The following is a 26,357-nucleotide window of genomic DNA, read 5'->3' as shown; positions in this document are numbered from 1 at the left end:
ACGATCTCAGCGGTGGTGACGAACGATGAGTTAGATGCGGTTGACGGCTAAGGTTTCTTTTTTAGAAAAAATGAAATAGAGTGAGTGATGAGATAAGATGAATGGATTAAGGAGTATTTTATGTTGGGATAATCATAAGTGCGTGAGGAGGGATAATATTAGTAAAATAGGGAGCGAGATTACCATCGGTTTGTTTCATCGGTTCCTTGAATCTCAAAATGAAAAATCGAGAAACGAACCAAACAAAGTCAGATTAGATTGATTCGGTTCGGTTTTGATCCGAACCAGACAAAATTGGATTCATTTTAGATTTGATTCGGTTTAAACTTCTGATTTCGTCGGTTTTATTCGAACCACTTACACCCTACCAGCGGCGAAGCTAGCAATAATTCTATGAGGTGGCCACATATAAAAAAAAATTAAACTAAACTAACCAAGTAGGCAACAAAAATTCACAATAATTATTACTTATATAAAATGTTCTTCATAAAATATACACTTGATTCAACAAGAATAGATTATAATAAAAAATGCGGCAATAAACTATTTTGTACCAAAAAAGCCACAGTAGAATAGCGGATTGTACCAAAAAAGCTACAACAAAAGAAATAAAAACTAATAGTAGCTATTTATGAAAATTGATGTTAGTTGTTGCTAATTATGTTGCTTCATGTTAGTTGTTGCTGTTTAGGTCACCATGTCGCTTGTGGCTCTTCTCTTCTATTCCATAGTGTAATTGTATTGTGATTGTGAACAGTGAAAAGTGAAAAGTTAAAAAGTCATCCTTGTTTTATTAATTGTGTGGTGCTGGTGGGCTGAGAGTGTGTGGGCACAATTGTATTACTTTATTTGTTAAATAAACCAAATATTGTTATTATTTATTATTTATCTCTTTTGGGTGTTAATTTTTTGGTTCCTATACGACATTATCAAATAATTTGAAGTTCGACCGGAAGCTAAATAAAAATAGAAAAAATTATTTCACTTAAAATTAAACTTGGGGTAGCTAAATATATATTATTAGGGGTAGCTAAATATAAAAATATACCTACTCACTCAGAAAAATATTTTTTTTTGGGTAGCAAGGGCTACCCCTCCCTTATACTACCATTCGCCCCTGCACCCTACACATCAACATCACATGACATTTAAGTCAAGATTCCCATATCATGCCATCAACATCTCATCTCATTAAAACAAACAAAAAAAATCACGCTAGTCACCATTTACCAGGTCACCTTTGTGCAACACAGCACTGTGAACACACACTCGCCGTGTGCGTGCTCTCTCTATTTATAACCGTCTATCACCCCTTGAATGTCTGCACCGCAACGATTTCTCTTCAATCTCACTACCTTCAATTCCAGAACCTTCTTTTTACTTCCATTTTCGCACTCTCACTTCACCCTAACAATGTCTCGCAATCAGGTACACTCTCTCTTTTTCTTTAATCCGATTATTGTTCATCATAGATTTTGTTTCAACTGAAATTTTTGTGAATTCGTTCTCCATAACCGTTGATCGTTGCTACTTTTCCATTTCAAAATGCGATACTGTTCAAATTGATGATGAATTCTGAATTCCTTCAAATTGTTTCGTGATTTTGATCACTGTTTCATCATTCGCTTAGGAATTAATATTCTTGGAACTGGAATTTCAGAATTTGTTTACGATGTAATCGTTATTCCAATGATCGATGCGACTTTTGCAATTCAAAATGCTATAACGTTCAATTTCATGAATACATAATATTAGCTATATAATAGTTGGTTAGAAATTAGTTACACTAGTTAGGTTAGGAGTTAGTTACGACTATGAAGCACGGACACTTCTCGGATTAGGTGTGTCCTAGTTGTCCGACACTGACTGTAATTACACTAAATTATGTGATTTTCTCAAATTATCAGCGGTGTCCGATGTCCGTATCCATGCTTCATAGGTTATAGTGCGTTTGATTCCCTAAAAACAGGGGACTGGACTGGACTGGACTGAACAACTTTTTTCATACTCTTTTTGATTTACACAAAGAGGTCGTTCCACGACTTGAACTCGCGACCTTTCAGTCACGTGACCACAACTTTACCGTTAAGCCAAGGCTCCCCCTTTGACTATCAAAGATCCTAAATACTATTTTTATTTTCCAACATAAAAAATGTGATCCCTCTATCTCTCTTTAGTACAGTTATTCTTGTCCTGTCCTGTTCCATGCAGGACTTACTGTTTTGCAAATCAAACACACCTATAGACTATATAAGTCTCATATATGTAATCACTTTTTCCAGTTTATCAACAAAATTTATTTTCAGTTTGAGTAGTTTTTCTCTTCCATGGCCTCAATCAAGATTCCTAACACATAATATTTTTTCTTTGTTTTGCAGCGAAGCAGCGGCCACCATGGAGAACAAAGATGGAAAGAGAAACCAAAAACCGAACCACAAGTATCAGCTATTGGAGATGCTGAAACGGTTACTAACAAGCTTTCTGCAGTTCATATAGATGAAAATAGTGCGCAAACAAAGGTTCAAAATGCTAATAAGGTGGCTAATTCTCATGGTTCAACGGCGATTTGGAAACCTAAATCTTATGGAACTGTTAGTGGAGGAGCCAATGTAACTGAAGTTGAAAGTACACCGGTTAGTAAAGCGAAGGTTGATGGTTTAGGTGGTGTTGCTGTGGCTTCGACTCAGAAAAGTAGTAGTGGTAGTGCTGCTTTGAGCAAGTTATTTAGCGGTAATTTGTTGGAGAATTTTACTGTGGATAGCTCAACTTACGCTCAAGCGCGAATCAGAGCAACTTTCTATCCTAAATTTGAAAATGAAAAGTCAGATCAAGAGGTATATGATTCTTGTCTTGGTTTTTCCTGTTTTGGTTTTGTGATTTGAGGTTATATTGTTGAAATTTGCCATGCAAATATTTGACGAATTTTCCAACTTTATAGCTTTTTCTTTTATTTGTGTTGGATATTATCTTAGACAATCAAACACAACTTTTATGGAAGTTGTAGTGTAGTAGTCTAGAGTGTTGGGACGTGTATAAAGTCATGATACTGGAGATTGTTTGTGAGAAAATTGAGAGAAACGATTCTGAATCGCTCTTGCATTCACAGTTAGTTCTTCAAGTATTTATAGAGTCTGGCATGGGTTAACTAACCGAGTCCCAGTTATGGCCAACTAGCTGAAGTGTATAACTATCCACTATAACTGTAATGACTAACTAATAGCTGTCAGGAGGTAAACAACTAGGACTTAACATCGATGCTATGCAGTAGCATATAGGGTAATAGTAGGACGAAATTAACAATTCTACAAAGGAACATTTATCTCTTGATGTTGACAGCTATGAAGCACAAACACCAGATGCAACACTAACACTCACTGCAGACATCATTAATAATTTATGAAAATGGAAGCAATTGAATGTAATCGCATGTGTCAGTGCTGGACACGGACATGTGTCTGACATTGAACACGACTTCCATCCGAAGTGTTGGTGCTACATGTTGAAACTTGAAAAGAGTTATTTTTGTTATCGAGGATGTTAGCTGCAAAATATCCTTCCAAAATCTTTGCACATTAGCTAGCACTGGAAGTTCTCTCATGGATGGAGGAATTAGAGTTTTCAAGTGTAGACTCGAAGAGAATGATCCAGTAGACTCTAAGTGAATGATCCCAACAACCGCTTGGTCTATTGTTATACAAGATCTTAACTTCGTATATACAATATTGGAGTATATTTTTTTTTACTTGGATGTCTGAATTTGCTTTGTAAGGTTTTTGACTGAGAATTGCATTCTTCTGGATAAAAAAATCATTTTCTCTTTCCTGCATTTACCTATGTTTTGTAGTTTTGAAATATTACTTATCAGTATTCTATATTTCTGCAGACAAGGTCAAGGATGATTGAGCTGGTATCAAAAGGTTTAGTTACTTTAGAGGTATGGTGGTTGTAGTGTTGTATTTGCATACAACTTTGTAAGTGTTTTTGTTTTTTTTTTTTTTTTTTGTGCTTAATCGATTACTAGTTGGATGATATTTGATTGGACTGATTTTCTATGGTGGACTTGATTTTATTGACTTGTGTGTGCAGGTTTCACTTAAACACTCTGGTTCTCTTTTTATGTATGCGGGTCATGAGGGTGGAGCTTATGCAAAAAACAGTTTTGGAAATATGTATGCTCTCAAGAGATTACGTCTTTCCTTATGTTCCCCCTTTTATTTAGCGTGCACTTGATGTTTTCTCTCCCCACTTTGTTGCAATTGATTGGTCATGAGCAAATGGCAAATAGGATAAAATTATCAGAATGTTTTTTTGCTAGGAATATGATTGTTTTAGTGATCCATTTCTGAATGCATTTACTTTGTTATTCAAGTTAACTACTTTTTGTTGAATGTTGATTATACCATTTTTTTTTCTTTTTCTGTGTAGATATACTGCTGTTGGCGTATTTGTTCTTGGGCGGACGTTTCGTGAGGCTTGGGGAACCGAAGCTTCAAAAAAGCAGGCTGAATTTAATGATTTTCTTGAGGTGAAATTACAAAGAAAGGATGAAATTTAATAGCATCTTAGGTTCTGTGGTAGTGTAACCAAATGCATCTTACACTCGGTTTAGTTCATGTGGCTGTTAATTGCATTCAATGTATAACTATAAATTGATATACTATAGTATTCTGTTGCTATTTTCATTTAACTTTGTTATTAGTTTTGTTCAAGCTGAAGAAATGAACATTAATAATATCTTTTATTTCAGAAAAACCATATGTGCATATCAATGGAATTAGTAACCGCTGTTCTTGGAGACCATGGACAGCGTCCCCTTGAAGATTATGGTAAAATTCTTTTACTTTTTGGTTCAGAAAAGTTCTTTTTATTTTGAACAGTATAATATTTTTAGGGGTAACCTTGGCGCAACTGGTAAAGTTGTTGTCATGTGACTGGAAGGTCATGGGTTCAAGTCCTGGAAACAGCCTCTTGTGTAAAAAGCAGGGTAAGGCTGCGTACAATACACCAAATGGTGGGACCCCTTCCCGGACCCTGCATATGCGGGAGCTTTAGTGCACCGGGTTGCCCTTTATAATGTTTTTAGATTCAGTTGAAAACACGGCCCAAGATGGAAAATATAATTCAAATTATTATCTTTGAAAGGATGCATTTACTTTATTACAACATATTTAGCCCAAACTTATGTATAAAATAAGTTTCTGGTCTCTATAATATACCTCTTTTTTGTAGTCCTTTTGATTTTTTTGAATGCACACCTATTATATATATTTTATTCATTTTGATCCTTGTCTTTAGCATTCTGTCCGTGTCTGATGCATCATAAGACATCACTTTATACAACTTTTATTTTAGTCCTTGTCTCACTATTTCCTTCTCCCTTTGCCTTTCCCTTCCCATTCCGGCAGCCTCCCTCTCGCCCTTCCTAGATACAATGAAGTAAGACCGGCCCAATAATGAAACACATAATAAAATAATACTTCCCCTATATTGCCCTAACATTCCAAAACTGCTAGAAGCAGCAGCAAAAGTGACTAGGGGCTGACTTCATTAAGAGAGAAAGAGGAAGGTATTGAGGGTGAGAAGGAAGAAGGGTTACCGCAAGGGGAATGGGATGCATAACTTCTGGTTCCACCCTAAACAGAGGGGAAATAGAGGGGATTTTTATGGTGGAAGAAAAAGAGAAACAGGTAGAAGATGAGAGAAGCGCACACTTAACGTGTTTCTGCAAAACAGAGGTGGTTGAGAGCAAAAAAGAGGAAGGGCAGCCTGTGGTGATGGTGGTGCCATGAGATCTAGAAGAAGCACACAGAGGGGAAGGTAGGTCAACCATGTGTTATCCTGGAAGATTGGTTAGTGGCTGCTGCAGTGGGCCATTTCAACCGCAATGGTTGTTTGCAAGTACCTATAATTTTGATGGTGTTGAAATGGGGTTTTAGTGGTGGTGAGGTCCGTAGTGGTCAAGACCACGAAGCAACAAAAGAAGAAAGGGAGAGGGAGTGGAAAGATTGGGAAGGGGGTTGGGGGCCGACGTGGAAAAAAGTAAGTGTCAATTGACATGTCATTTAGCTATCGGCCATGTGCCGTGATGAGTTGGCCTTCCATGAGCCACCTCAGCAGTTAACAGTTTCATGCTAATAATAAGGACCAAAAGGAATAAAAAAAATATAACAGGGACAAGTTTGAAAAAAAATGTTTGAAAATGACTAAAACGAAAAATGAGGAATATTATAGGGACCAAGAACATTTTTAAGCCTATAAAATATTTAATAAAGGTCAAAGTATCTGCTTTTGGCTATTTTAGATTTTAGTTTTGAATTGTAAGGAGTATTATACAGATGTAAATTCCAGGTGTATGTGTATGGTTATAGCTATGACTTTGGATTTGTCATGTAGTGTGTCTTTGCTATAGTGTCTACATCTGCCTTAGATATTTCAGCAAATGCTGTATCTTATTCTTTCTGATACACAATGTTCAATGTTAGAGCCATGGTTCACAGTTTTCTTCAGGACCGTGAGTTTAAAGTGGAATGGGTTTTTACCTAACTGTCCGAGTTATTTCTGATATATACTTATCTACCTGATGTAGGAAGCCAAGAATGCTTCCAACTTCCTGTTATTTCTGTTCAAAGAGTGTTTCATTTAGAGTTTTGCATAGCATTATTTCCTATCGTATATTCATTGGTATTTCTTGCTCTGAGCAGTGGTGGTTACAGCAGTCTCTGAATTAGGCAATGGAAAGCCAAAGTTCTATTCAACTCCTGAAATAATCGCTTTTTGCAGAAAATGGCGATTACCAACAAATCATGTGTGGTTGTTCTCAACAAGGTGAACATTTAGTATATTTGTATGATATAAAAAAATATATGATAGTTATCACTCAAGTCTCAACTTATAATAAATAACTCAAATATGATATTATTTCTTTTAGATCTGGTTTTTTCAGTGAATGTTGCTACACTGAAATGATCAGTGTTGCATTTGAAGCACTGGATCATTTCTACTTATGTTGCAGCACTAGTTTTGCTTTCAATATGAATACTTATGGTTTATGAAATGTGTAATTTTATGTCATTAAAATCTGATGTGTCGGTATTATATTTCTTAAGTTCTTAGAGATTCGTGGTCTGTGATATCAGCTTTTCTTTTTATAATATATAAATATCATAGTAAAACTTTTTTACTGACAGTTTTTGGTTCAATTATTTGGTTGGTCTAGCCATCATACAAACCTGAGGCTTATTGCTATAAGGAATGTCAGTATACACCCTTCAATTAGATTTCCAATGACCATATAATAAATTTCTTTTGAGCTAGTTATTATTTTATTGAAAGTGTATGTCTTTGGCTATTTTATTTCAAGGTTAACATTTTGACTTGGACTTTTATCATAGAGATCATCTGCTTAAAGTCGTAAGAATGTAAACTAAATTTGGTTTCATTTTCGCACCTTATGTAAATGCAGAAAATCAGCCTCTTCCTTCTTTGCTGCCTATGATGCCTTATGCGAGGAAGGTACTGCAACTTCTGTATGCAAGACTCTAGATGAAATAGCAGACGTATCTGTCCCAGGTATGAATGTTAAGGTAGCATTATTCATTTAACTTTACTTTGTGTCACATGCCCCATATATCTGAAGAAATGGTATTGGACAGAAAATGTTTTATTTATTTATTTTATATAAGAAAATAGAGACGGGGAATATTATTATTTATTTAGGGAGAGTGTGGAGGCACTTTACCATGCAGTCCCCAGCGGGTATTGAACTTTGTCCCTATGGGTTTCAAAGCTAGGCAGCTCTAACAACCACGGGATTATAGAAAATGGTTTAAAATGATGATTAAGAGAAGAATATGTTATGAAAGACTCTAAAATGCATGTAGTGATATGGTGAATTTGTTACTTTTAGTAGTTTTATGCCTACACTCAAATCGTTCCGTAGGTCTTCTGCTCTCACTCCCACTTTCACTGCCACTTGGGGCTTAAGGGGATCGAGAGGACAACTCGTGATTCGTGAACCTGATCAACATAACTTTAGCTGAACTGAAATGGGTTTGGTCTGTGTAGTTGATTCAGATGGAAAGGAAATGAAACTGGTCTAGGGTGGGTCGGGTGTTAGCTTAGGAAAATTGAAATGTAATCAACTATCAACATGACCCATTACATCTATATTTTCAATAAAATTTTTTGTTTTACATTCTCTTTATATATCTTTTTGAAATTGAAGTTTTTTAATAAAATATAATCTGATGATTTGACCGGAATGAACTCAAACATGACCCCAAAAATAAAAAACCACTGAACTGAAGCTGGTTCAAACTGAAGGTTCTTGATTGGTTTTGATCCATTCCCTCAAAACCGACCTGATTTTACTCCTAACTTCCACCATGGACAAGCAATATTTTTCTGAAGTCGACTTCTGATTGTCTGAATATAATGCAATGTTTTGAAATTAAGTAGGTTTGTAGTTGTTGATTTCTTCTAGTTTTAGTTTCGTTTCACACGTTATAGTTTCAAATTTCAAAATTTAATTTGTGTCTATTTCTTGTCTCATTTATGCACTTAATTATCTTTGCATGCACTTTTTGTCAAATTCACTGCATATTTACATGTATTTTCATTACTGCAGGTTCAAAAGATCATGTGAAAGCCCAAGGTGAAATTTTGGAGGGTCTCGTGGCTCGTTTAGTGAACCACGAGAGTTCAAAGCAAATAGAGAAAATTTTAAAGGAATTTCCCCCTCCACCTGCTGATGGAGGTATGCTTATTGATTCTCTAAATACTATGTTCTAGGCTGCTGTCTACTCTGATTTTCTTAGTTGATGCTTTGATGTTCATTACTATTTATTTATCAACATATTCATTTTATTTTATGCTATGTCATCTGTACAAATATGTAAACTCCGTGTGTCTATGATGAGACCACACACCTTGTATTTATAATGGTTGTAGAATAAATACATTGAATGCTTAATTAATAAGCACTAGCCTAGGAAGTTGTATTCTATAGGAATAATAACAATCAATCTAAGAAGTTGTACAAGGAATATCTAAAGATTCTTAATTTTAACACGATGTTAGTTATCTTAGAAAAGATTAGGTATGCCAAACCTTGGCATCTTTGAACAATTGTTTAGTTCAATGTTCCTGAAAATCCAACTTAAATTATAATTGCAAGTTGCAACCCATTATTTAGTCTAAGGTTCATGAAAATCCAATTATAATTACACATAAATACTTCTAGGACTATACTTTCCTGATACTCTGAAATGGTAGTCAAGATGCATATTGCAATTTAAATTTAAAGTAATATACTATTTTTCCTTTCTATTTCAGCTGCCCTTGATTTCGGATCAAGTCTAAGGGAAATTTGTGCTGCAAATAGATCTGATGAAAAACAGGTACTGGGTGAACTATATTTACCATGATCTAGAGTTGTGATATTGCAATTCTTGATGTGGATATGTACTCTCAATTTAGCTTATATTGCCATCTTGTCAAAATCTAGGAGAGACAGTGACTTAGAGACAACAGTGAAACCCTTTATAGCAGGAAGTTTGGGTTGCCCAATCCTTCTGTCTAGGGTGTTGTGTCTATCTGTTTCTCCAGGACAATGAAAAGATCATTTAGAAACAAAATTGGGTGGATCTGAATCCAGATGAACTTAAAGTAATTCAATATTGTGATTTTGAATGCTTCTGCAGCAAATGAAAGCACTTCTTGAGGGCGTTGGTAGCTCTTTTTGTCCTGATTATGCAGATTGGTTTGGGACTGATGCTGCTGATATACATTCAAGAAATGCGGACAAATCTGTTCTTTCAAAATTTTTACTAGCCCATCCGGCAGATTATTCGACAAAAAAATTGCAGGTTAGTCTAGACCATCATATATATAACCTTAATCAGGGAAATATTTTAAATTCAAATCCTGTGTACTAAATTTTCTTCATGTTTAAGTTTGTAATATCCTTGGCTGGCATTTATTATATGGCCAAATTACATATTTCATGCCTTCCTTTCCGATGAATTATTTCCCTTTAATATGAAATAGTACACTGATAGTGTTTTCTTTCTAGATATTGATAACTTCGAGTTACTATTATTTTCCTCATCACATGATTCAAAGGGTCTCCCAATTCTCAAGAAGCATTAACAGTTTCATTTAAATTTGCCTTGCAGTTTAGAGTCCACTTCTTTTTACCAAAAGCTTTACTGTCTCTTCTAATCAGTTCATAGTTATAGCTTTGATTTGGTTTTGAATCAGGAACTCGTTCGGTTGGTGAGGGAAAAGCGCTACCCTGCGGCATTCAAATGTTATCATAACTTCCACAAAGTTGATGCCATATCAAATGACGACCTTTTCTATAAAATGGTCATTCATGTGCACAGTGATTCTACTTTCCGGAGATACCAAAAAGAGATGAGGTTTACTTTCTAAATCATTTTTAACCTGAATAATCGGCTTGGTTAATTTTCTGAAGAAATCTTTAAAAACATATTCATTATTTTACATCATGCATTTCTTTGATACCATTTGAGTTATGACGTGTTTGGTACTTTCAGGAATAGACCAGGATTATGGCCACTTTATCGAGGTAAATATTATATTTCCTTTCAATTTTATAGTATCCAGTTCCTTAGGCTGATAATTGTAAGCTAGCGTTGTTTTTTTTTTCTTCCTAGGCGACCATATATGTTGTTATCTACATGTAGTAGTCTCCCTTGCTATGTTTTCAGGGGTTAAGTAACTGAATTTGAGAGATGTAAATGGTTTTAGTTGTATTCAAAATGTTAAGTGATCAATTTATTCGTTTTCAGGATTTTTCGTTGATATCAATTTATTCAAGGCAGACAAAGAGAAAGTCGCAGAAATTTCTAAGAACAGTGTAAATGAAAGTGGTAGCAGTAGTACTGAAAAAGATGACTTTGCTGACGAAGATGCAAATTTAATGGTCAAATTGAAGTTTCTTACATATAAGGTATAATACATCCATGTTTGACATCTCTAAGAAATTGCATTGTTAAAGTAGTTATGCATTTGTATGGGCAATATACTACCTGTAGTGCATATATCACTTGTACTTTTTGAGATTATTCTGTCTTTGTTCTTTTCTGTGATTTTGAGCCACTTTTCCCAATACTTTTGTATCAAGTAAATCACCATTTTGATCCTCAAATTATAGCAAGGATCTGATAATTTAGTCCCATAAATATATGAAATGGAAAATCATCCCTAATATTAAAAATTGCGAGTTAGTCGATTTAGTCATTTCTTGATTTTCATCAACAGGATTATCAGTTGGTTTTGGGTGCAAGAGTGATGCTTTTCATGACGGGGGGACTAAATTGACCAACAATTTTCAATTTAAGGGATGATATTTCCATTTCATAAATTTAGGGAACTGAATCACTTGATCCTTACATTTTTGATGTGAAGTTTTAGAATTGCTTTGAAATGTTTTAAAATGCCATCTTATTTCTCTTTTGTTACTAGGAAAGACTCTTGAATCAGTAATTATGTCAAATATTTGATACGGTCTATTTGTTCTTATTAATTTAATTCTTAGTGTTGTTCTTAATTGGATGTTTGTCCCAGTTGCGAACCTTTCTCATTCGAAATGGCTTGTCAGTTCTGTTTAAAGAAGGTCCAGGTGCTTACAAGGCTTATTACCTGAGGTAAGTTTCCTGTCTTGCACTTGATATCTGAAGTCTAGTTTCTAGAGGATGTGGTGTGTTATAGTTATAGAGTATTGGTTAGCTGCATATAATAATTTCATATATATTTTCCAGTTACAATTTCATGGTTGTTAGAATTTAAGAATGCAACAAAGTGAGAGAATATGAGAGAATTTCAACCGTCTGAATATTCTCATTCTCATTATAATTGTTAAATGAATTCACGGATGGTTAACTGTATTTATACTTGATATATTTCCAGCCAGATTTGGCAAGCTGCTGTCAGAAGCTATCTATGTCTAACAGAAAGATGAGCTGTCATTTGACAGCTGTTATGACTCTGTTGTCAATGCGGAAATGCGCCCAATAATTGGCACGGTGCAGGAGCGGGGCGCGTAGCGGGCGCTATTTCGGTGGTGCAGCCACTAATAAATTTAATATTAGATACCATACTGTTCATAAAGAAATACTAAAATACCTTAAACATCACTCAAAATTTCATGAACTATTCATGATATGAAATAAAAGGGATAGCAAAATAAAAAATGGTTAATACCAATTATATACAACTAGTACAGGTTATTGTTTTACTATTTATAGGTCCGCTTTGGCCGCTTTCCACTTCTGACATGCGCCGACGCGGCCTGGTGTGGTGGTCTTGATTTTTCCGCTATAGCGGCCCCCGCGCCCGCTTTTGACAACAGAGTGACTAACTGAATCTAAGTTGCAACTAACTAAAGCTATCTCCAACAACTGTTAATATGTAAGCAATTTATTCATCAACAGCTGTGCTAGATGGGTATGTTTGCCACAGAGCTTTTCAATTAGGTCTACAAAAGTTTGTTAGTCTTGAATAGTGGTTACATCAAGAAAGAATGATTATTTTTTTGATAGAAAGGCTTCTTGAATTTTGAACATTCCAAAACTCTACCAAATTCATATGAAGAATATTAGAAGTCCATTTCTTAATTTGATTTGGCATTGTTTTTTCCTTACCCATTTGTTAAGCACTTAAAATTATTATTTTGGTCTTAATTATTCAAAAGACATCACTAAGACACTAACCCTATATGGTATTCCTAGACCCTTAAATAAGGAAACTAATCATGATAATTACTAGACTTCTGATCCTATTATCCTAATTAAATAAGAAAACAAATTATGAAATATGAAAACTAATTATAAGAGATAAAAAGCCGGTTCAGTGAACCTGGCTCCCACCAGGGGTGGGTGGGTAGATATACGTAGCTTTACCCTCACAAATGGAGAGTTTAATTCTAGGATTTGAGCCCAGGACCCGCAGGTGACAAGGCGGCAAACTTACTGTTGCACCAAGGCTTGCCCTCATAAAATTAGTTTTAAGAGATAGTACAATATATTCCAAATTTTTCTAAGATACAACCCAAATATTTTAAGATGTTTATATATTTTAAGAACACTGAAGTATTTTATGATGTACTTCAAAAGTTTATTTTTGAAAACAGTTTTATAAATCATAAAAGTCAAGCCTACATTAATCTTAAATCTATGGCATATGGTAGGTATGTCCAATGGGATGATTTCTGTTAGTTGAGTTGAGGGAGTTAGTTACTGTTAGTTAGAGAAAAGGCTGTCAATAGCGGTAGCGGGACACAGAGCATGTAGTGGCATCCCACAATGTGCTATACCACTATCCAAGTTTTGGGGTCGGCCACACTGCTATCTAGGATTGACAATCTAGGTTAGACATTGAACTGAATTGCCTAGACAAGTCACAAAGTGAAAGGGAGAGTATTAGGGGTATTTTGTCACAACGTGAAAGGGAGAGAGTAATAGGGATATTTTTACTAGCTGGTGAATGATTTTGGTGGAAAGTCTTAGGCTTTTGAAAAGCCGAGAGGAACAGCAACTTCTTGTATTCATTCTTCTTAACCTGGGTTCATCACTGATCCAAGACTAATGTAAGGGAAGACTCACTCATAAAGTTCCTTTTCTTGTTTCATTCTTTGATCTCTGAACCAGTAACTATCAGCATAATTTAGTATTTAGCGGCATAACTTGTTCTTGGTGTTGCCAGTTTTGATATATTTGAAATTGCAATATATACTTATATGTGCTTGTCATCCAAGGTTGTAATCCAAACTACTTTTTCCTGCTTTGTTTCAATGTCACAGACAAATGAAAATATGGGGAACCTCTCCAGGAAAGCAGAAAGAACTTAGCAAGATGCTTGATGAATGGTAGTTCCTGAATCATTCTTCTGGATGTCTGCTAACTATTGTTTACTTTTCTTCTTATAGTCCTTGTTCTTCCTCCTCTCTAGCTCTGCCCTTTTTATCTATTTCCTACTGTGGTTGATGCATCTTTACTCCGCTTGCAGGGCTGTGTATATAAGAAGAAAGTGTGGAAATAAGCAACTTTCATCATCAATATATCTTAGTGAAGCTGAACCTTTCCTTGAACAGTTTGCAAAACGTAGTCCACAGAACCAAGCTCTAATAGGTTCTGCAGGTAGTTTAGTTAGGACTGAAGATTTCTTGGCCATTGTTGAGGGAGGCCAGGATGAAGAAGGTGACCTTGCACCAGAGCGGGATATAGCACCATCGGAGCCTAATATCTCAGTCAAAGACACAGTTCCAAAAGATGAAGGGATGATTGTATTCTTTCCCGGTAATTCTTTCACCATTCTTTTGACATTCTCAACATTTATATTTGCTTGATCGTCATCTTAAAAAAAAAATGACGATCAAGAGAGGTTCAATTACGTAATTAGAAGTATAGACAATATATTATGCCTGCAAATTGATTGCTTGACTGCCTTTCTCTCTCATGATGTTCAAGTGAACTGGAAACAATTTCCAGTTACTGTTTGATGAAATTAATTGAGTCAGGACCGGAGTAATTGATTGTCTCAGTCAAATGGGTCATTTTTTCTTTTCATGTATTCCATATATCTCTTAAATTATTCTGTAAAGGAGCTGAATGAAACAAAAGTTTCATGTTCGGTTTTGAATTAGAGACGTTCATTCATGGACGTCGACTATAACCCTTAGCCTTCCAAGCTAATGGTGTGGGTTTGATTCCTGCTACCCGCTTATATCCTATTTCTCTATATATTCTATTCGAATATCTTTTTCTATTATAGAATTCATTTTCTTACTAAATTAGTTCATTTTTTTATTTAGTTTTCGTTATTATAGAATTCCCATTTCTCTATTAAATTTTTTTTTTTGAGCAAAAAAGAGGTGCCACACGAGTACTTCCCAGGAGGTCACCCATCCTAGTACTACCTATTTCTCTATTAGTTCATTTTAGTTTACTAGAAACTTCGACATATTTATTAAGCTCGACGGAAATTTTATTCTTTTCTCCTTCCGGTGCCCCATGTGGAACAAGGTTTTGTAGTTAATTTACAGTTTCCAGCTGATTAGGTGACTATGTTTGTATCAATCAAATTTAAAGCTAGAACATGTACTAATAGAAAATATAAGGGCTGGAAGCAGGTTATTGGGTTTGTAACAATCAAATTTAAAGCAAGAACATCTACTAATAGAAATTATGACTTGCTGGTGTCACATCATGTTTTAATGAGGCTTATGGAGGAGGTTTTGCATTAGTCTTTTTGGTGAACGATTGTTGGTGTGATTTAGTCATAGTTCTTTGTTTTTGATGTGAGCATTTCCTTTTCGGATGTTTTGTTTAGCTTTTTATTGTGTGTCTAAAACTCACATTGAAGGGATTTTACCTTCTTCCAGGAATACCGGGTTGTGCAAAGTCTGCCCTTTGTAAAGAACTGCTAAATGCACAAGATGGACTAGTAGGAGATGATCGACCAGTTCATAGTCTCATGGGTGATCTGATTAAAGGTAAAATTTCTACCAACAAAGTTATAAACCAAATTTCTTAAATAGTTAAAGGTCCCTAAAGTGATCCAAATCAATATTATGCATCCCATTCTCCATTGTTCTTATGTACCGAAGTTGTAAAGATTGCTGGAATTATTATCTGTTGGTTTAATTATTAAGCAGGGAAACCTTAAAATTGGGTTTCATAATGCCAATATTCTTGAATGAATATATATGTATACCAATAACTAATGTGTAGCTGTGTGGAATATCGACAGGAAAATATTGGCAGAAAGTTGCTGAAGAGCGCAAAAAGAAACCTAAGTCTATAATGCTCGCTGACAAGAATGCCCCAAATGAAGAAGTATGGAGGCAGGTCAGTGCTCTAAATAATTTTTTACGGCCTGTGGAATTTATTTCTTCCATCCCCCTCCGTTTTCCTTTTGTCTTGTTCCCCCTTACTTTTCATTTATGTATATTTTTTCCCTTGTTCATTTATGTATATTTCACTTGTTAGCATAACCCATAATAATAATACTATATAAATAAATAATAATAATAATAATAACAGTCTTGTCAAAAAATAATAATACTAATAATAAAGTCTATTATAAGTGATTATAAGTTTATAACAATACGACGTAGTATAGTATAGTAGTTAACCTGGGATAGCAGTGTGGAGTGACGAGTGACAGGCCCAAAAAAGGAAGAAACCACTACCGAAGATAATAGATACAAAACGACTCACATAAAAACTAAAGAAACCTAAGATAAGACATATCCGTCCTTAATAATAATATATTGTAGTCATAACTCACAGGATGGGGAGCACAGAAGAACGAGGTACTGCAGCAGGAAAAGGGAAAGAAATTGCAGTAATGAAAATTAAATAAGAACAGCAGCAGAACATAACACAACCATAGATGAGAAGATCAAACTAGAGAGGGTGAACTAGCGGGATTGGCTGGAATACCCCTAGGTTGCCCAAAAACAGCAGGGTTTATCCACAAAATGTTGGACTGCCTAAAACTGGAGCATTCTCTGTGAAGCTCAATACAAAAGGGCCTTTCACTGAAATTTGCAAAGTGTGATGGTTACTAAACCGTAATAGCCTTTTGATGTCAAAAGAATAGGGAATCACAAGGTTATCCCCCAAAAAATGTGGGAGAACACACCAATGGGAAAATGTGGATTTTTGTACCATACATAAAGTACAGCTGTGGTTTCAAGCCATGTGACCTCATCAGCAAATAAGTACATGACTAAATTTCTGTAGAAGGAATTGTCGATTCATTTTTCAAGTGTCAAGTATGAATAGATTAGTTTTAGTGTGTGTGCACGCATGTGCATAGTAGAGTGAAAAAGAATTGGGGAAAGGAAGATTGTACCATTTCAAGGTCAGGGCATGTTCCTGTTACAGTGTATGGTGGTGTTAGGAATCTTCCTTCAGAAATAATAAGATCCTAACAAACGTACTGATGGAGCAGGAAAAGGAGAGAAAAGAAGAGATATCTGGAAATATTTAATTGTCAAAGGAAAAAACAGTAGGAAAGAACAATGGTAACCGAGTAAGGAAGGGAATATGCCAAAGAAACACTCCTTTCTATACTAGAGAAATCTCTAGTCAATACAATGATTTCTCCACCCACTTTGTACAAAAGAGCCTCTCTATTTATAAGCTGCTAACTAACTATTAATAGAAAACTAACTTACTAGGGCGTGTTTTCAGTCCCAGCAGTATTCCTCTTTTTTCTATGATATTCCCTCAAAAAAAAAAAAAAAAATCCAGCATGTGGCTCCACCTGCCTAACCGGTGGTATTTATGAAACTTAAATTATACTCTGATTTAAGAGAAATCACTTGCTTTTTTGTATTTGGTTTATTAATCTACTGTAAAATCATTCTTGTCTTTCTATTATCTTTGGTTCATCTACTTATTAAAATTGTTATACATTAAAAACACTTGTTATATATGCAGATAGAAGACATGTGTCGCAAAACCAGGGCATCTGCTGTACCAGTTGTGCCTGAATCTGAAGGTTAACTTGTTACCAATCCTGAAAATGTTTTGTCTTTATATTGTTTATGTCATTGTTTTATTATCTAAGGAGTCTTTCCTTCACTACATAAAAACCAAATTCGGAGTATCTGAATTTCTGAATGCACTGTTTGCTTAACTCGAGCGAATTTAGTGTTTATTTTGTTTAGAAGCGTGAAGCAGATCTTGCTTGGGTTACCCTAAGAAGTGACAGCTGTAGCATGCTAATTTTTTTTTTCAATGAAGAAATTGTCTAATTTTAGCTTTCATTATCATCTCAAGTTTTCCTCTTTTTTGTTTTATTGTGCAGGAACTGATTCAAATCCATTTTCCCTTGATGCATTAGCTGTTTTCGTGTATCGTGTGCTTCAACGAGTCAATCATCCAGTATATATACTTTGTTTTTCTTAAATATGATCCCCAATCTTGAATTTTTTTTATTACTTTTCACTAACTTCATTTGAACTTGTCAATATTTTGAAGGGGAACCTTGACAAGGCATCTCCAAATGCTGGGTATGTGCTGCTAATGTTTTATCACCTTTATGATGGCAAGGTATTGTGCTTCCTTTTTTGCTACTTAATTTTATATTTTATTATTTTCTAAACTAGCTTTTCCAATGATTTTCAGAGCCGCAAAGAGTTCGAGGGTGAATTAATTGACCGTTTTGGGTCACTTGTGAAGATGCCCTTGCTGAAAAATGATAGGTACTTTCATCATTTCATGTCATCACCTGCTCAGTGTTTTCATTTTCTTTTCTTTTCTTTCGTTTAATGTTTGGAAAACAGCCTCTGGTAGTGTTCACACTGTATTTATCTATATTTTAGTGTTGTTTCATTCACCAAAAGTATCTAATGAAATTTATCCCTCCCAGATCTAAATGTTATCCTTGTAAAATATGGACAATCCTCATTACTTGAGCTAACTTTTTGGGTAATATTACTTACTTTGTTGTGCTTCTTCCACTGTGTAGGAATCCTCTTCCTGAGGCAGTGCAGTGCATTTTGGAGGAAGGAATTGATCTATATAAGCTTCACACTAAGAGACATGGAAGGTGAGTTTTATGGAATTTACTCGTGTAAAGTGAATATTATTATGCTATATTTTTTGTTTCGAATTGTATTTACTGTTCAGTGTGTAGCGAACTTTTAATTGTTATGACTACAACTGCAGCAATAGGATTTGTGAATTTTGCATCTCTATCTCTATCTCTATACATATAAAGCATATGCTGTCCCACCATATACTTCACCCTTGACTGACAATGAGAGAGAGTCTTGCACATACAGTTACAACTTGAAGAGAACAAAATACCACCAAATAAAACTGATAGTAAAAGTGCCGGAACGTAGCTGCAGATCACCCACCAGTACTTCAGAAATTTCAAACAAGTTCTGACAACTGTCTTTCGAACTTCAGAGTGTGTTATATTCTTCCTTATGTTTTTAAGTCAGAACTGCAGCCTTATATATTTCAATTATTGGTCAAATCTTGTTTTGAAGTGTTGAGATTTCCTCTGTCGATTATGAGAACGTCCAAATCTCTGAGGCTGTATAAAGTATAGCTTTACCCACTATTCCCCCAAAGCACTGTGCTTACAATCCACTCAAACATTCCATCCAATGGTGGTCATGTATTCATAATTGTTGTATGAGTGACATGTAATATCTATTGTATGGATGACAACTACATGAAAACTGGCTTGTCTATTTTAGCCTCCTTGTCTGTGAGGTTTTTTGTGAGAAGTGAAAACTAAGAAGTTGACAATCTTAAATTGACCATTATTGTTATAGGTTGGATTCTACCAAGGGTACATACGCAAAGGAATGGATGAAATGGGAGAAACAATTGCGGGATATTCTTTCTGCAAATGCTGACTATTTCAATTCAGTTCAGGTTAATATATAACTAGCATTGTTTTTCACCATAGTTTTCCCCCCTCTTTTATCAGCCATGTTCATTTAACAATTGAATAACATAGGTTTTGACTAGGTAATGCTAGTGATTATTTTTAAAATCCTCAATTATGTTATTGACTTCTTTTCTTTGGTCTCAAAACATCTTCAGGTTCCATTCGAGTTCGCTGTCAAGCAAGTGTTGGAGCAATTGAGAAACATTGCTAAGGGAGATTACAAGCCTCCAGATACTGAAAAGAGGACATTTGGTACCATTGTTTTTGCTGCTCTCAGTATTCCAGCTATAGAAATTCAAGGTGTCCTAAACAATGTAAGTGAAAGTTATGCTTTTGCACTTGCATTCTGTTCTCTATACTCAATATGGTAGTTGAAAAACTTACTATTGCCCAGATGTAATTGACTAGTTTTTAGTTACGGACACCGTCATAATGGCTTGGCAAAACAAATTAAAAGTAGACAAGCATATAGAATCATTTTTCAAATTTTTAGAGAAGCTTTCAAATAAAATGTTATGCTAACTGTTTTAGTGGTTTCACAAGCCTATAACCGGTCATGTCTTTGAGAGGCTTGTCTGTCTGAGCTATTTTGCTATGTAAAAGTTGGTTGAGTTCTGCAGTGTAGGCTGCAGGATGGAAGCTATGAGAATGCTTCTTAATTAGTGTTGCCTTTCCGCAAATATTTATTTCTTTTATTGTTTTGGGAAGAGGCTTTGTTACTCTGTTCAGCACTTTCAAAACATGCCATGGGATTACCCGTGTGCACGAGGCGCGCGCACACACAGACACACACACACACACACACACACACGAGGACTCTACACGTACATCACCCTTGATTTTCCTTGTCCGCAACTCCCCCAAATATATTTTTTCCTCACTTGTATATGCAAAATGGGTTTTCATATCCGTATAGCCTAGGATTTATTTAACAGTATGTAATGCAATATTATGTTTACAGTTGGCCAAGAATAATTCAAAGATTGATGAATTCCTCAAAGACAAGAATTTAGAGAAGCTTAATCGAGCTCACTTGACTCTTGCGCACAAGAGAAGTCATGGCATCAAAGCTGTCGCTGATTATGGTCTGTGGCTGCATAAAACGGCACCAGTGGAGCTGACGGCACTGCTCTTCTCAGATAAAGTGGCTGCATTTGAAGCTTTTCCTGGCTCAGTGGAAGGAGAGAAGATAGTTCCAAAAAATGAGTTTCCCCATATTACCTTGTGGACTAGTAAAGGGGTTTCAGCCAAGGATGCCAACATGTTGCCACAGTTGTTTGCAGAGGGAAAAGCAAATCGGATTGACTTCAATCCTCCCATCAATGTATCTGGCACAGTTGAATTTTATTGAGTTACTTTAGCTGCTCATCCTTTACAAGATCACATGCTTAACTCATAAAGGTTAGTGTAGTAACAAAAGAGAAGATAATGGCGAAAGTTTTTTTTAGGAGCCAACATTTTCTCCTGAAGAGGAATATTGTATATAAGCTGTTTAGAAAGCCGAGTACTATGATTTAAGGTGTATCATGAACTGGTTTTTACCATGAGGTCTATATGTTCACAAACATTAAATAAAATCATTAGATAATACAGTTTTCAATGAAACAATTCAAATTCCTTACCGATAACTGGCTAACAAGTAGCAAATGATTTTATTAACAAATGTTTAATTGTTTTTCTGAAAGACTAACCATGTAATTAAAATTGGTTGGGGATTTTTTTGTGTAAGATAATCATCAATTTATTTCACTTTAAAGTTGAACCAGACTAACTCATTCTATACTAATCTATATTTGTTGGTTTTATCCTTAACGTTCTCATTCTGAATTATATAATAGGTGAAATATATTTAATTGAAATAAAAAATTAATGTGGTAGTGGTACGCAACATTTTTTTTTTTGAAAAGGTACACACAATTCCTTCTATCTCAACTATAGGCAAACTTAATGAAATTGTTGTTTATTAAGTGTTGCAAGAAAATAACCCACTTGGGTTGGCCTGGTGGTATTGGTTTGAGACCTGAGAGTGTGCTCCTCCTCGAGATTTCAGGTTCGATTCTATCAGTGTCAATTTAGGTGAACTAATTTAACTTCTTAAAAAAAAAAGTGTTGCAAGAAAATAATCTTTGATCTTGTAACGAAGTAAGCAAGATTATTTTTTATTTATAATGTGTGATTTCCCCCCACTAGGCCATTTAAAAAATCGTAATATTCTCTTATTCATTTATTTATAATTTTACATAATCAGTGTAAAAGAAAAACCGTATGTTGTTACTTTTTTTTTTTAAACACGTTACTTTGTTTGAAACTTCGAGTTTTTCACAAAAAAATATTGTAACAACCTGAGTATGGTTATTGATAGTTGCCAGTCATGGGAGTGGTTACGCTGAGATGTGAAAATCAGCACATAACATTATATCTCGGAGTGTCATGTAACCTCTCTTTTGCAAAGGAATGTAAAATTGTTAGATTTTAATTGTACATTTTGTACATCAAATTCTTGTTCCACTTATTTTTACACGTGCTCTGTGCTGATGTACAAGTCTTTGTGTAGGCATTATCTCTAATTACCATGTGCCACGTTTTCATGCGAGATTTTATTTGAATGTTGATTCTCCATTTAAGTGCCACTCATCACAATCATCTTTGCTGGTACCTTTGATAGTATTAATACAAATTTTACACTGATTACCCAAAAACAAACTTTTATACATGATGATAATGGAATATTTGTAGTTTCAATAACAATTGGCATGCGGCTACAACAACAATGCATTGGATAAATGAATAAAACAATGCTTACAGTAAACCTAATAGGCCTATAAGTTATAACAAGCAAGATCTTGCGGTCTTGCATGGATCTGGAAGAAACGGCGGGAAAAGAGATGTGAAATTTCACCGCTTGTCATCAGAAGACTCTTTATTCTTTATTGGAATAGATAGACAATCTGGTTGAAAAGTCATGCTTTTCTTGTTTTTAACCGTTATTGAGGTGGTTAACGGCAGCTTCAGAGAATCAGCATTCTGATATCTAGACTTCTTTGGCTTTTGAATCATTGCTTGTATTGGTATCCATTCCCTTACTTTCAGTGTATGCAGGACAGACGGTGGCATATTGACAGAATCGACATTTCCAGCGCTCCTCCTCATGAACATAAGAGGCTTCTCGCTCTCCAAGCCAAAACTCAATACAAGAACGGATTTGATTCTTTAACCACTCAGCATCATATGCAAATTTATCTTCACAAAGCAATGAATGATCTTTCTGATACTCATATCTGCCAACGAAGCAAACAAAACCATGTTTTCAATGAAAGCTCAATAAGAGAAAACTAATTAAAAATTACAATTTTGCACGGAAAATTCCGAGCTTTTACCTCAACAAAAGCTGATCATTAGCAGGGGACAACATCATGTATGTATTTCTGTAATATCTCACCACATCATCAAGGGTCTGGGTTTGCAAATAATGAAAAAGAAAAATGTTTAGAAGGTATGCTTCAGTAATTAATCAACTGGAGTATTGTCAGAAGAATATTTTGATATCTTAAAGTTCTACACTGATTGTAGATAAAATTAAATCCTCCATGAATGCATTTAAGGGCAAACAACATAGTAAACGAAATACATTAAAATCATGCAGAAAATTGTGAAATACATTAAAAGAATTCGATGACAACGACAAAGATGAAGAAACACAGTGTCCTCTACTTACCGTAGCAGAAAATCCAGAGTCAGCACTTAGCACTCTCAGATCTTCACAGAGAATACTTTGAGGGTTTAAGCCAAAATAAGTAAAAAAGTCTTTAGAAGGAAAGTTATCAGCAACTAAATTGTCCCACATATACTTGTAACACATCAATTGAAGCCTGCCAAAGGGAAGAGCACCGGAAGAATTCAATTGAACGTATTAGCATGCGATTCCACATCAGCAGAATGAAATAGATGGCAAAAGAATAAGCATACCTTCCGTTTCTTCGTTGTGGTTCAGCGGGGAGTGTGTCTCGAGCACGAGTCTTTGTGTCAATTAGTATAGGATTATGATCATTTTCGGTTAATGGCATCCGAACCTCATCAATTATTCCCACCATCCATATATCTTCTGCAAAGCCTATTCTGATATCAGAAGAATAGTTCATCATTATATAAAAACTACCCCAAATCCCACCATCATAGACAAGTAAATTTCAAGTCGAGTCTATGATTTTTCTAAAATCTAATATGTTACTAGTAAAATCATAAGCTTAATCACTACATGATATTAGACTTTTACCATAAATCAACAACTAAAAAATTTCAATTAAGAACTTATTTTTTGACGCTTATGCTACATTTGAACTACACTTTCACAACCTGATTTCTAGCGTTATGTTATCAAAACCTATATATCTTATGACATATCTTATGACAAGCTGAGGATTGGCTAATGAGATGTCATAACTTACATCGGCAGTTCCCGAGTTAATCCTTCAAATAATAATTGATTCACACCAGCTATAAAATTAAGAAACTTCAGGGCCATGCGATCTTCTTGTGATTGGACCTTCACTTCCATTCGTGTAATGACCTGCATATCAGCACCATCATCACTCATTTGTACAACAACTTAAATGATAGAAAACTTGATAAAATAGGACACAGAAACCTTCAAATAATCATAAAAGCATACAATCTGTTATCAAGAGAACAAGAAAACAAATAAAGATAATCTGCAACCATCTAATCAACAACGAGAAACTTCTATCAGCAAGCTATATTGTGCTATCACTTAAGAGATTTTAATTCATTGGACGATTTATTGCAGCTCTAAATGTGGCCATGTTTGACACTTAAAAGAAGGAAAATCAAGTAATCAGGAATTAAGTAGTACCTCTGCTTCAAGTTTTGCATGTCGAGCAATGCCAGCTTTCATAAATTGATTGACCTTTCTGCCTCCAAGAAGGAGTGTAAATTCCATTTGTTTTGGGCACCATTCCTATCATAACATTTGATAAATAGAGTTAAGTTAGTTGTGATCTTATTCCCACAAAATGGAAACATAACATGTTTGATCGAGGGGGAAAGTTTTAGTGCATTTTGAAAATATCACAATCACACAGAAGCTACATAATGGAGCTTCTAAAAATCATGACTGAGGTGGCCGGCCACCAGTCTACCAAAGACATGGAGGGAAAATGTATTTTGCAGATTAAACCCTTATCTAACATTTAATGTAAGTATATTTTAGTTGACTTCTCTTAAGGTTTTATAACATATCTTTGCTTCCTCTGAAGAATCATAGGATCATAGTGCCATAGATCATACTCATAGGAATACTCATTAGGTAAAAACTCATAAGAAATCATATTTGATTGATAAAAGATACATAATTTGTGTACATGAAAGTCTTATTTAAAGACTCCAACTAAACTAACTAATTGCGTAACTAACTCATAACTAGTCCTGACTAACCAACTACTTCTAACTACCTCTAACCGACTTAAAACTTCCCTTCAAACCCTTCTATTTTTAAAGGGTTGCTAAAATTGATTCTATAGCGAATAGTGATTTTACTCCCGTCTCTTCCCTCAATTTCCCCTAATGATACCGAAAAAACAGCACTAATGGAGCTTTTTCTCTCTAAATGAATCCATTCAAATCGACTAAACTGAGGTTAGTAAAATCCAACACAAATATCAGAAATCAAAAGCCTTGAGCAAAAAAAATTGATTGAATGTTCATAATCTAGCTTCAAGTACATGCTTCAAATAAATGCAATAAAATTTGAATATTTTAGAAATGAATATAGTAAATGATACTGAATTGTTTTCAAGATGGATGACATGTTATGGAATAAAATGAACAATGTGTTGTTTCCATTCCATCCTCAACCCCAGGGGTTGGCTTGGGACCTCGGAGTGTGAGCCTCTCTAGTCTGACATTTGCATAGGTGCTAAGAATTCTTGTGTTTGACCAATCCATTCAGAACTTTGCTATGGTTTTAATCGACCCCGTTAATAGACGGTGAAATTGATCCTCATCCGTCTTTGGCCAGATACCGAGTTTAAAAAAGAAAATGAAAATTGGATAAAAAAAAAAGAAGGTTATTTCACCAAAAAATTTAATTTTTCCAGCAAATAAAAAAAGTGATTTTATTTCATTCTACTTAATTTCATACAAATAACTCATTCCATCATCTCTCAGACTAATAAATAAATAAAGATTAAAAAAAGAATGATATGTACCGTGGATGTAAGATCAGTGACGGACAAAGCACGTTTCTTCCTAAAACGACGGAGAAATGAATCAGAAATATTGGGTTTCTTCTGAGAAGAATTAACAACAGCATCTTCAATGTCACCAGCACCACCAGCACATGATGAAGATGATAATCTTCGTTTAGATACAAGACTGATTGAGTTAATGGAAATTGCATTGTTTTGAAGAAGACGAGTAGGAGAAGAAGAAGAAGAAGAACAACGAGAGAGAATAGAAGAAGATGAAGAGACAGAAGCATAAGCAGCTTCTATGAAAGCCATTTCTTCTTCGCTAACAATTTCAATTGGAATATTATTATTAACGTTGTTGGATGAGGATGTTTCGGCCATGTTTGTGTTCTTTCCTTTGACCAAAACAAAAAACACAATCTTTGTTCTAAGTGAAAAATGACCGTTGAAAAATGCCGTGTGTTTTTGGGGTTCAAATTCACTTCACCGCACGGAAGGGACACTCAATGCTTCAACCTTTTTGCTTGTTCAAGTAAAGTATAGCTTTACTATTACCACCACACAAGAAAGAAGAAAGAACCAAGCTTCTCCTATAAACAATCAAACATGGCCACGATTTATAGATTTTTTTTATTAAATTAAATAAATATACATTTTTATTTAATATATATACACTTTATACACTTTAATATACACAAAACTAAA

General features: G+C 34.9%; 2 protein-coding genes across 2 annotated transcripts; one reads left to right on the top strand and one right to left on the bottom strand.

Annotated features, from left to right (window-relative positions):
• Positions 1–1,221: 1,221 nt before the first annotated feature.
• RNL (RNAligase) lies at positions 1,222–21,054 on the top strand. Its single transcript, XM_085702011.1, has 27 exons — positions 1,222–1,428; positions 2,379–2,834; positions 3,884–3,934; positions 4,087–4,169; positions 4,426–4,525; positions 4,748–4,826; positions 6,702–6,825; positions 7,463–7,569; positions 8,627–8,755; positions 9,334–9,398; positions 9,702–9,866; positions 10,261–10,421; positions 10,560–10,591; positions 10,815–10,975; positions 11,593–11,672; positions 13,826–13,891; positions 14,032–14,321; positions 15,407–15,517; positions 15,775–15,872; positions 17,475–17,535; positions 17,845–17,921; positions 18,018–18,089; positions 18,165–18,241; positions 18,508–18,588; positions 19,328–19,430; positions 19,602–19,760; positions 20,408–21,054. The coding sequence occupies exons 1-27, from the start codon at positions 1,318–1,320 to the stop codon at positions 20,795–20,797; spliced, it is 3,489 nt and encodes a 1,162-aa protein (XP_085558137.1). The 5' UTR covers positions 1,222–1,317; the 3' UTR covers positions 20,798–21,054.
• Positions 21,055–22,134: 1,080 nt separating this feature from the next.
• Positions 22,135–26,051, bottom strand: LOC146930480 (exonuclease V-like protein). The gene is made up of 7 exons (XM_085702012.1): positions 25,671–26,051; positions 24,317–24,421; positions 23,892–24,013; positions 23,413–23,562; positions 23,162–23,315; positions 22,824–22,900; positions 22,135–22,724 (listed from the first exon to the last, which is right to left on the bottom strand). The coding sequence occupies exons 1-7, from the start codon at positions 26,031–26,033 to the stop codon at positions 22,478–22,480; spliced, it is 1,218 nt and encodes a 405-aa protein (XP_085558138.1). The 5' UTR covers positions 26,034–26,051; the 3' UTR covers positions 22,135–22,477.
• Positions 26,052–26,357: the final 306 nt, after the last annotated feature.

This window comes from Medicago sativa, chromosome 4 (genome assembly GCF_051527215.1).
Source record: "Medicago sativa cultivar Bolivia chromosome 4, Bolivia_mono, whole genome shotgun sequence".
NCBI lineage: Eukaryota > Viridiplantae > Streptophyta > Magnoliopsida > Fabales > Fabaceae > Medicago > Medicago sativa.
This window is presented reverse-complemented; position numbering and strand designations above follow the sequence as displayed.